This window comes from Perca flavescens, chromosome 4 (assembly GCF_004354835.1).
Source record: "Perca flavescens isolate YP-PL-M2 chromosome 4, PFLA_1.0, whole genome shotgun sequence".
Taxonomy (NCBI): domain Eukaryota; kingdom Metazoa; phylum Chordata; class Actinopteri; order Perciformes; family Percidae; genus Perca; species Perca flavescens.
The window spans coordinates 37646966-37659281 of record NC_041334.1 but is presented as its reverse complement, the minus strand read 5'-3'; the positions used below and the strand labels follow the sequence as shown (position 1 = coordinate 37659281).

The following is a 12316-nucleotide window of genomic DNA, read 5'->3' as shown; positions in this document are numbered from 1 at the left end:
TTTTGCCAGAGGATCCAGGACTATGGCCAGATAAATTAACAGATGATCAGAGAGACACCATAGTACGCAGGCTGGCAAGTAAAGGTACAGAGAAAACAAACAAAATGTAGTAGTAACCACAGTAAAGTAGGCTACAGAATGTTGACAAAGGAGGTTTGCAATGTGTGTTATCAGGCTATGTGTCCTAAGTTTCTAAGCATTACAGTTAATAGTTATTACCCTATAAACATCTAGGCCTACAGATTCATGTGTACAGATGATTATTATTATTTTTATTTTTTTGGGGGGGAGAGTTTGGGGGGGGGTTGAGGAACATAGGGGCCCATCAGGACTGCCTATGCATAGGGCCCAGGGTCTGGTGCTACGCCCCTGTATGTGTATAAAGTACTTTTACATGATGCTCTCTTTTTTGTCGGCTAAACTCAACTAGCACCGGCCCCTGAAAAGAACTGTCATATCACGGTGCTCTGTAGCCGGCTCCCAGTAACCTTTTGTCGGCTAAACTCGACTAGCAACGCAGTGGAGCTCTGTAGCCGGCGTCATGTGACCAGCCGGCGCTCGCCTATTTTCGTACGATATCATACGAACCCGTTCATTACGACAAAAATCAGGGATGTTCCATTGATTGCATTCTCAGCCACTTTAACAAAAAGACAACAATACAAAAACATAAAGCACAAAAATGTTTCCTGTATGTAGAATATACAGGATTTGACACAATACTACAGCAGAAATCTAAAATAAAACGACAACATTAAGCCGAGTTATATCAACTAATCTATATCAGTCTAATATTGTCCGGGCTTTGCGGAGTACATGATGGTCAAAGATAGCCGTCAAGGGGGTGTGTGTCTTTGACCATGTATTAATTTCTATTCATGCAAATGACCCCACCCAATTGAACCAACTGAACAAACCAGAGGACTGCCTATCCGAAATTAAGAGATGGATGTGCAGAAACTTTTTACTGTTGAATGCTGATAAAACAGAGCTCCTGGTAGTAAGGCCTTCCAAGTGCAAGAACTCACAAGAACTTATAGTGCACATAGATGGTTGTGACATCACTGAGAGCAAAACTGTTAAAAACCTTGGTTTTATTTTCGACTCTCAGCTAAACTTCTGAGATCACATTAAATATGTTACAAAAACTGCTTTCTGCCATCTGAGCAATATTGCAAAGATTAGATCGATTTTAACAAAGCGTGATGCAGAAACTCTGATTCATGCCTTTGCGTCTAGGCTAGACTACTGCAATGCCCTGTTTTCCGGCCTCCCTGCATGTTCACTTAGAAGCCTGCAGCTCGTCCAAAATGCAGCAGACAAGGACTAGGAGATAAGACCACATAACTCCTGTCTTACCCTCACTCCACTGGCTACCCATACAGGCAAAAGCAGATTTTAAAATCCTTCTTTTAACCTATAAATCGCTGAATGGCACCCTTATACCTAGCCGAATTGATTAACCCCTATACCCCTGCACGACCACTCTGCTCCCTGGGTACCAACCTTTTAGAAATTCCTAGGGTTAAAAAGATATCGGCAGGCCACCGTGCCTTTTCTTATCGAGCACCATACCTCTGGAATAAACTTCCGTTATATGTCAGAGAAGCCAGCTCTATCACCACTTTTAAATCAAAACTCAAAACATTTCTTTTTTCCAAACATTATGGAGCATTATTATGACTTCTTCTATCTTCTGTTTTTACCCTTGTACCACTCTTTAATTTGTTTTTATGTGTGTATATACCCGCAATGATTTTGGATGTATTTTGTATTTTAATCCTAACTTTTTACTGAATTCCCTGTTGTACAGTGTTTTGAGACCATGTCTTATGGTGATATTGCACTTGAAATAAATTTTAATTGATATTGAATGTATTCACATCTCCTGTGTATCATTAACTACAGAGGAGCCGTACCTCAGCGTCTTGTGTTCTGCACGAAATAGGAATTTGCAGTTGAGCTGGTGCCAGAAGTTAATTGCAACATGCTGCACACAGTCGTTCACAGAGAGGAAGATATTTCCAAACCCTTCAGTCAGTGATGGGAATTTGTTTTCCCCCCAAATATTATATTTATACTTTCAATACGTCTGTATATAGTTAGTCTGGAAGTCATTTCATGCATTTATTCACCGAAACGTTTCAGCCAGAACACTGACTGAGTCAAGAACATTCCAGAAATGAAGTATCTCCATTTTGTTTCACTGTGGTTAAATTCATAACTGGAGTTGGACTCAGAGCTGTGCATTGCATTGTGATACTGCTACATAACATAGTGCGTTAGAAACAGTGTCCTAAAAAGCACAGTTGGGCTCCATATGTAAAAGTCAGGTTGTGCAGATTATTTGCGTGATAATCATTTCAGTTGCAACCAAACTACCGGTGACCTGTGTGCGAAACTGCTCAGCAGGTGGAGGTGGTATTTGATATGCTCTTGCCCTGTGTGACTAATGTAACTATGTTGTTTTCTGTTGACTGAAGCTAAACAGCTAATGTACTTCCAGAACTTTTTACTTTTTACAAAAACATTTATTCCAGCTGCTCAAATGATATATGTTTTAAGTACATCTTGCACATACTATATAACATGATCTCACTGTCTTCAAGCTCCAGCTGTTATGGAGAAGACAGCGATAGTGATAGAAATTTCCAGACAAACCGGAAACAAAAGTAATCTTAAGATTTTTCCATTTTACTGTAGACTAAACTTTTCTTAGACATGCGTTGAACCAATCCCAACCCCTCCTGAGCAATCTTTATTTCGGCACAGTATGTGTCGCTCACATGTCATGTACAGTATTAAGACATAACTTAGAGCCAATTTCCAAGTCCAACTCAAAAAAACGCCATTTTTTTTGAGGTCCCTGCCAAGCCTGTCTTCAATAAACCATACAGAGAGAGACACCAGTGAGTCTTGAGCCAGATGCTCCCCGGTGACCCCACACATGAAGCCTGACTCCCTGAGGTCTCCTGGGCTATTTCAAAGCCTTGTCTGCTTCTGGCAGCTTTCTTCAGAGATCACACTGGGATTCTACAAATCTCACCCATGCGTTGCCGAGTCCCACTCAGTGTTTTATAGCGAGGCTGAGCCTGATCCTGTTATGCGCATGCAAAATCATGGTTTCTTCACTACACCATGGCAACGCCTCTCTGATCTTGTTATGCTACACATGTCATCTGCGCAACTTCAGACAAAATGGCAGTTAACTCCAGGGAGGCCGTGCTGTCATAGCACAAAGTCTATTTTTGTATGTGAAAAATAAGGCCCACCGTACAGCAGATCAAATCAAAAAGAATGTAGGCCTCTAAGCAAGTTTTGACATGTCCTTCCACTGCCCTCGCCAATCAGAATGTGGGTCCTCTCCAGTGGTGGAAGAAGTGTTCAGATCCTTTACTTAAGGCTACATTTACATTGCTACGTTTTGGTTTTTAAGCGCAGTTTTGAGCCAAAAGTGTAACTCCAGTAGAAGAACTAATGTCCGTTCAAACTAACAAGCCCAAACCGCATATCTCATCCACATTCTCGTATAGTGGGGCATACGCGTGCCGGTGTAGTTAGTAGCTTTTCTCAGACAATGAGACGTCATGACCGATAAGACCCAATCAGGCGGAGAAAAGTTGCCGTCAGTGTCGGTGTTGCCAAAGGTCTCCGTTAGCGGCCGTTGAGACTGCAACACAACCCCGGAGATTCCAAACCAAACCAAACCAAAACAGGGTCAGAAGTGCTATGAAATGTCTCCGGTTTAGGGGCTCGGAAACACCAGAGGAGGGCGAATGCAAGGTGTAAACGTAGAAAAGATATTTGTTTTTAAACCAAAATGTGGCGATGTAAATGTAGCCTAAGTAAAAGTACTAATACCACACTGTTACTAAAGTCAAAGTATGTAAGTATCATCAGGAAAATGTACTTAAAATGTTCTTTCAATTGTTAAAACAGTTCTTTCAATTTACTAAGTGTTTAATGGTCTAATCATTTCAGCTGCACCTGAAAGCCATTGTATTGTTGGGTAGTTTAATTTATAATAAAACATATTCTATAAACCATGTGTTTTGTGTGCAAAAATCTTAATTTGTAAAATAACTAGTAACTAAAATTGTCAGATTAATGTAATGGAGCTAAAAGTACATTTGTCATAGAGTAGAATAGTTGAAATGTAATAGAGTAGAAGTAGAAAGTGGCATGAAAAGAAAAGATTCAAGTAAAGTACAAGTACCTCAAATTTGTAAGTACAGTGCTTGAGTAAATGTATGTAATTACATTCCCCCACTGGTCCTCTCTATTGTTTTACCTCGTCTCTCATCTCTGGCTGAAAGCCGGCCCAACGCCCCCCCGGCAGTGGTCTTATCTGCGATCAAAGCCGATCTGTTTATCACAACGCTGACCAACACTTCACCCCAGGCCTTGAGAGTGCCTCATTAGGACCTTCAATACTGCTGGGAGGGGTCCAGACTGCTGATCAGGTCACTCCGCTCCAACATGTTGAGTGAATCCATTCAAACATCTAGCATGCCACAATTTATCCCACTCGCACTCCCTACACTCTTTGAACTCAGATGTCCTCTGGAGGTGCCGCGTCGGCCCGGATTTATGACGCCTCTCCAAAGGGGCCGCGTCAAATAAAGGAAGGACACGTTGTGAACGTGTGATACAAGATTGGTCTTGAGCCGTAAAGTTGCTCACTCTTCTGGCAGAGTTCCTGCTCGCTCTAAAAGTGAAAATATATGATAGGATGAACTCTCTTTACCACATGTAACATGCAAATTACTTTGAATAGCACCAAACTTTACCAAACGGCTGTGGCTGGAAATGGCAAAAGGAGACATTGTGCACATTAAAAACATGCAAAGCAACAAAATTAATATTTTAACAGAAAATATTCAGATGCAACCCCCACTATAATCATAAACATCGTCATAGGTCACTGTAATTTTAAATGCAAAATATAATTCCCAGTAACTGTACCTTTATTTCATATAATTACGTAACCCTGTTACATGTAACTAGTTACTCCCCATCACTGGAATTCAGAAGCATGCTCACTTGAATGACATGCTTCTTTATATCCAGGGAGGAGGGCTCGATGTGAGATCAAGAAGGTCATTAAAAACAGGCCTGTTTTTTTTATTTTATTTGTTCATGAGCATGAGTAATGATGGGAGTGCAAGGCTCTTGTTTAGCCAAGGTTACAACCTTCCATTTAAGAGGTACGTGCTAGACCCTTAAAACCACAGCAGTGGACAGCAGCTAAACTTCACCCTGGGGGACAACAACACGGCTCTGAAGGAGTGCAGCAGCACAGTAACTCTGGTCATACAGGTTGACTTTATACTATAATAAGCGGACAAATAGAGTGGAGGAATAAGCTTAACCCAGTTTATCTTCCTTTTTGAGCTGATATAAACCTTATGTGAGTTCAAAGTAGTTGACCACAGTGGTGTATGTTGAATTTAAAGTGGACCTATTATATAGCATTTTCAGGTTCATACTTATATTTTGTGATTCTACTAGAATATGTTTACATGCTTTAATGTTCAAAACCCATTTTCTCATACTGCCCATGGCTGCTAGCCTAGAAATCTAGACACACCCTAGCGTCAGCAAAGGTAATTTGCAGCCAGGGTCGTTGCAAGCTGGAAAAACCAAACTTTAGTCAGGCCAATCACATCGTGTATAGAGTCGGTGGGCGGTGCTTAACATAATGATGACAGAGTTGCGACGGTTCTGCATGAATTCCCCGCTACTTGAAAACAAAGAAGATGGCCGCTGCTGCTGGCAAACAGCGGTCTTTGGAATCGGCTTTGGCCGTGACTCTCGAAGACTTGGAGTTCAGCTTTTCTTTGAGAAAAGAACAAAGAACGACAAGTCATTCTTAAAAAAGGAAGATATCGGATACAGCAAAGTTTTAATCTAGCTAAAACAGAGACCTGAACACACAGGGTGAAAAGAGGAGCTGCAGCAATGTGCAGTACAACAAAAATATGGTGTTTTTTGATAATTAAACCATGTAAACATATTCTGGTACAACCTCAAAATACAATTATGAACCTGAAATGAGCATAATATGGGCACTTTAAAAAACAACAACACTCCAGTAGTTCCTGCCTGGAGCAGATAACCAATCAGAAGACCGGCTTGACGCAACACTTAGCCAAGAGTAGAAAAACTGTTGATACGGGAGCATTCACAACAGTTGGAAAATCTGAACGTTTTAGCCCACGGGGATTTCTCTGAAATACGTTGACCTCATTATTTGAAGTTCTGGCCACGTTTAACATGAGAATCCAACATTAAGACATTATAGATATGACAGGAAATACGGAAAAGCATAATAGTTCCACTAGTTCCACAGATTTATACACACAAAAGTCTTGCTTCATGCTCACCTATTTCTTTTGGGAAATATGCGTATTCACTTTCTTGCCGAGATTTAGATGAGAAGATAGAAGATGTCTGTTTGTTATGTGCGGAGCTAGAGCTGGGAACAGATTAGCCTATCTTAGCATAAAGTGTGAGAGCAGGGGGAAACACTTAGCATGAAACACGCCTACCAGCCCCTCTAAGGTTTACTATTAAAGTGCCCATATTATGAAAAAAATCATTTGGGGTGTTATTTTGTGTCTCCGAAGTTGAAGAAACAGCTAGCTAGCTCATGTAATCCTTACCTAGCTACTGTGCACGTGCGACTGACAACAAAGATGTTACAGAAGTGAGATGTCTCACTCTGTAGCGAAAACAGAGAACTCAACACACAGGGTGAAAAGAGGAGCTGCAGCAATGTGCAGTCCAACAAAAATATGGTGTTTTTTAAAAATTAAACCATGTAAACCTATTCTGGTACAATCTCAAATTACAATTATGAACCTGAAAATGAGCATAATATGGCCACTTTAATATGCACATTTTCTGACGCTAGGGATCTCTCAATCAAAACAACTGCATTGAATATAATGTTCCTTTATTTCCAAAAGAATTTTAACATAGTTTTAATTTTAAGTTTTTCACATTATTCACATTATTCACAGAAATATAGGCTACACTCCCCAAACACAAGAAATACTATAAAAAAAAGCACAAATAAATATACCGACTGGCTTCGGCAAAGTCTGATAGACAGATGGTTCATCCAATCACCTGCCAGTATGTTATTTTTTTAATCAATTTTTTTAAGTGCCTGCCTTTTTTTCTACACAGTGACGGTCTTGCCATCAGGTTAATTTTGTCTTGTAATAGCTGTATTTCCCTTTTACATTTAAAAATGTCATTACATGTTTTTAGTAACTTGTTCAACATCTGTCTAACCGTCAGATAAATGTCCCCATTGGTACCTGCTGCTGTGCTGTGTGGGCCGGCCCAGCCAGCAGAGCCTGCTCTTCATTAAGCTAGCTGGGTTTATGAACCACGGTGGGATCTCCCTGGTCCCTCCCCCTCCGCCTGTCTGCCTGGCTGCCCGCTCCCAGCAGCGCTGCGACGGTCAAAGGATTCACACTTTGCGGCGCTCAGAGGACCGGCAGTCGGCGGCTCTCCAGCCCATCAGTCCGTACACAACAAGGTAAAACCAACCGGTGTCTACAAACGGTTTTACTCGTTAGTCCGTCAACAGTGTCAATTGCTTTGTTCCGAGGCTGTTCGCCTTCTTAAAGTTTAAGAGTTTAATTCATGGACGCTATGGTGGAAACTTTAAGAGGCGCGGAGAACTTTTTTTAATTTAAGTTGTCAAGTGTTGACTGCAACCTTGCTACCATGTTGATGTTGTTATCAGGTGGAAAGCGATGACAGGTTACAGTGTTTGTGCACAAGACTTTAACTAAAGAAGTTTTAAAGTCTCTTTTTTGGTTTACACTTTTTGGTCTAATTTATTGTAAATGAGTGATTGAAAGGCAGTTTCTGGTGTTTCTAATAGCTTACAGGTGTGACAGATGCTAGACAACAGCAAGAACACTTCAGTAGACTTTCTTAGGGGTGCACTTCAGAAAATGTTACGATTCGATATTGATTTTCAGGCTCAAGATTCAATTCAAAATCGATTTTTCGATTCAAAAACGATTCACAGGATGTAAATGTAGTTACTTTTCCCATATGATTGCAGTAGACAATTTAAAAAAATTAAAATACAAAAAAGAAATCATAGAATTTTGAATTCTATGAATTGATTTTGAATCGGTAGAGCTTGAATCGCGATTTGAATGCAAATTGAATTTTTTTGCACACCCCTAGACTTTATTTTTTTGGTAACAATCGTGTTGTTACAGATTGTCTGTAGTGATTAGTTAATTGTATCTTAAAATATTACAGTATGAATCTCCCTGTATTTGGGCTGCTCCATTATGGCAAAAATCATAATCACGATTATTTTGGTCAACATTGAGATAGAGCAGCAAAAGATTCATCAATTAATCGATTAGTAGTCAGGTATTAACTTAATCACAAACTATTTTGATAATAGATTATTTAGTTTGAGTATTTTTTATAAAGATTCTCTGATTCCAGCTTCATAAATGGGATTATTTTCTAGTTTCTTCTCTCCTCCCTGACAGTAAACAGAATATCTTAGAGTAATTTGATGATGTCATCTCGGGCTTTGGAAAACACTGATCCACATTTTTCACCATTTCATTTCGTTGACATTTTATAGACCAAACAACTAATCCATTCATCGTGAAAATAATCGACAGATTAATCGACAATGAAAGTAATTGTTAGTTGCAGCCCTAATCTTTAACGCAGTGTCAGTGACTGATCGTAAACACCAATCAAACTGTCAAACTAGGCAGCGCTGATGAAATATGAATCAAGATTTTCTTACTGTATTACCTATTTCTCGCCTCAAATGTTTTCAGAAAAATCTGAGATATGAGCAGTGATTGACACTGTGTCAATGATTTACAATTTTCAGATGACTTAAAAAATTGCTCTTATTCGTGTAGGGCTGAACCATTTGGGGAAAAAAATCTAATTACCAATTTTCTGCCAGATATTACGATTTTTCAAACCCTGGACCTCTGCGTCAAGGCATTATATATATATATATATATATATATATATATATATATATATATATATATATATATATAATTTCCTTGCAGGAGTCATCCCAAAAGGATCAATAAAGAGAAGTCTAAGTCTAAGTCTATTAACCTTCAAGTATATGTGCGCCTGCTCTACCCACTGAGCCAACCCGGCCTCAGAAGCAGCATAGTTAATTAATTACCATTAATTTATATTTCAATTTGTTTTGCAATCAAAATCTAAAGTTTTCTAAACAATCCGTTTCCCTGGTTACACCTGAGGATGTGACTAATACCTGGAACAATCATTCCCATCCCATAAAGTAATGCAGACGTTGTTCCCTGCTCCAGGAAATAGGAAGGACCTCAGATACAACTTGCCTCCCTCAGCTTAGAGAACCCTTTAGCTCAGACAGCTACGAGCCAGAAAGCTAACGCTATGCTAGCACGATCCAAAGTCAATAACATTGTGTACAGTTGGCAATCAGTAAATACCATATAAATTGACAGTATGTTGAACAACAAGACAAGCTAACTATCCAGCCATGCCATTGTCCCCAAAACAATATAAAGATTTTTACGAACAATTTTATTGCGATGTTGCTGTGAAACAAAGTCAGTTCAGAGAAGCTGTGTGACTTACTTCTTGCAGCATGTGTGTTAGCGCCATCCTGTGGTGTTAAGAGGACGAGGCACTGAAAAACTGAAGAATTTAGAACAGTTTCACCAAAACGCCTTTAGTAGGTGTCCTATAACACATTTTTATGGACACCCTGCAGCCAATCAGAATCGAGTATTCTCGTTATTAGGCCTACTCCATTAATACAACAATGTAGCTACACTTTCACTGCCACAACATTCTCTAAGGGCAAGTTGTTGATGTGTTTGGATTAGGGGTCCAAATCTCCAAATCCTCGATTCGATTACATTTTTGATTCTAAGGTCACGGTTCGATTTTCACTTTTTTTAAAGTGCCCATATTACTTTCACACACTTCAGTGAAAGAGGAGTGGGCTCAAGTTCTGGCTATGTGTCTCCAGCATCTGCAGTTGCCATGCTATCTTTTGACTGGCTGTAGTTAAGTTACAGGAGGTTGACTGACTGGCGGGGGCGCCCAGGTAGAACCTATGTATGGGAAACACTGGTACAAAGTCTTTATGTTAGGACTGTAATAATTAGGGTTTGGGGATGTGATCTCAACTATTGAGCCAGATGTTGGTCTGCTTTCACTTAGTAACAAAAGCCTCTGTCTGCCTGTTTCTCTCTTTCTCCCATTTACTGCAGAGTAGTGATGGTTCACATGGGCAGAATGCGCCAGAATCCTTGAAGATAAACTAAAGGCTGCGGACGATACTTGATCATCCTTTGATTGCTGTACGTACAACTGGTGCCATGGTTGGTCTAATAACTCAAGTTACACTGCTGAGGTGTACTTTTCTCTTTCTCTACTTGAGTGTCTGCTTTTGCCAGCGTGACTGCACCGGCGTGGACTGCCCCCAGCTGGACAACTGCATCCAAGAAGTTCTGGAGAGTGGCAGCTGTTGCGCTTCATGCCTGCAAAAAGGATGCACATGTGAGGGTTACCAGTACTATGATTGCCTCAATTCTGGATTCAAGAATGGCAAGGTGGGCGAGGGAGAGTCTTACTTTGTTGACTACGGCAGCACAGAGTGCTCCTGCCCCGTGGGAGGGGGCCGGATCAGCTGCAACTTCATCAGCTGTCCTGATATGCCGCCGAACTGCATCGAGGTTTCAGAGCCTGCGGACGGTTGCATGCAGTGCGAACGCGTCGGATGCGTACATGGCGAGCAAAAGTACGAGGCCGGACACTCCTTCCACGTTGATCCCTGCCGGGTCTGCCACTGCCCCAACGAAGGAGGGAATCTAATGTGCTACCCTGTGCCAGATTGTGACCCGCACAAGGTCCATAAACCAATGTTGGCTGCACCAACAAGGGAGGACGCAGCCAACAGGGGCAAAAGTTACCCCGAAAGGTTTGACCAACATGGGCCGATGGATCAGTTTTCCACACCACATCACCTTCCTCCTATTGGGAATCTTCCTCTCTTCAAATCGCCGCCTTTGGATAAGGAGGAGCCAGAAGATTATGATTACGGTCCTACAGACTTTCCAGAGACCTACCCTCAATCTCTGGTCTTCCCCACCGAGTCGTCCTCATTTAATAAGATCATCTCTTTGTCCCGAGGTTCGGACAGACCTGACAGAACTTCTGCCCGTCAGAGCTTTGACAGACAAAGCAAGCTGGAGCTGAGAGAGCGACATGGAGTTCATGACCATTCGGCATACAAAGTGGAAGTGACAGAAAGTCCCCTGAGACTAGAGCAGAGTACTATCAGGCCACATTTGCACAAGGATGCCACTACTTCTTGGCAGCCCTCACAGGGTCCAACAAGTGCGCAAAGTGTCTCATTCAGTGATCTGACAACACAGAAAGGTGTGGAGAAGCCATTGCCTGCACCGGAAAGTTCAGACAGGATCATATTTCCACTGAAACAAGGATATGGGAGTGAAAAACACCCAGAGTATCCACATATAAGTCCTGAGAGTGCAGTTCATCCTCAGAGAAGCTCTGAGACTAAGACACGTCAACACAATGCATTGGATAGTGTGACACCCAGTGGTTCAAAGAGTCAAATCAACATTAGTCATCCAGTGAGAGGTATAGACAGTCAAACCGATCAGCAGAGACGATCAGAAAGAGTGAATTTCCAGCTGAACATACTGAAAAGCCCAGAGGGCCAAATCCATTCCCAGGCTAGTTCAAACGGCCACAAAGAATCCCGGGGGACGGTCGCACAGGACAGGGAGGAAGGGATGGATGAAGAAGAGATTATAGAGGAGCAGGAGGAGGAGGAGGAGGATGAAGAAATAGTAACATTTCATAGTGTCACTGAGCCTGAAAGAATTGATGTTCCCTACAAGATAAAGTTAGAGTTAGCACAACAGTCAGAGAGCAGCAGTCCAACCAGCAGCTATGAAAAGAGCACACCCGAGCCCAGCACCAGCTCCCCCAGGAGGCCCGAGTACCTGACAACCCCCATGGTCCATTATATAAGCACTACCCAGCCGCCAGTAAGGGCCAAGCTGAATGAGAGTGAGCCCAGCAGAAAGCCAGGTCATTGGCTGGTTAACCTTCACAGTGAAGACCAGGAAGAGTTGACGGAGAAAGAGGAGGAGGAGAGGAAAGATCGCCCTGGTTTGCTTGTCAAACCTGATGAAGGTAAGTCAAGTTTTTTGGATGACAGTGATTTTTATTTCAGAGTGTAATCCATATCTTAGCTCAGTGA

General features: G+C 41.5%; 1 protein-coding gene across 3 annotated transcripts in view; it reads left to right on the top strand.

Moving 5' to 3' along the window:
• Nucleotides 1-7179: 7179 nt before the first annotated feature.
• The window catches only part of fbln2 (fibulin 2), a 78741-nt gene continuing 73604 nt past the window's right edge, over nucleotides 7180-12316 (top strand). Inside the window, exons 1-3 of one of the 3 annotated variants that reach the window (XM_028577040.1) lie at nucleotides 7180-7212; nucleotides 7309-7552; nucleotides 10298-12249. In XM_028577040.1, coding sequence (XP_028432841.1) covers nucleotides 10401-12249 — 1849 coding nt within the window. In that variant the 5' untranslated portion in view covers nucleotides 7180-7212; nucleotides 7309-7552; nucleotides 10298-10400. Of the gene's footprint in view, nucleotides 7213-7294; nucleotides 7553-10292; nucleotides 12250-12316 lie in introns of those variants that run through there. The other 2 variants (XM_028577037.1, XM_028577038.1) reach the window with 2 other exon arrangements.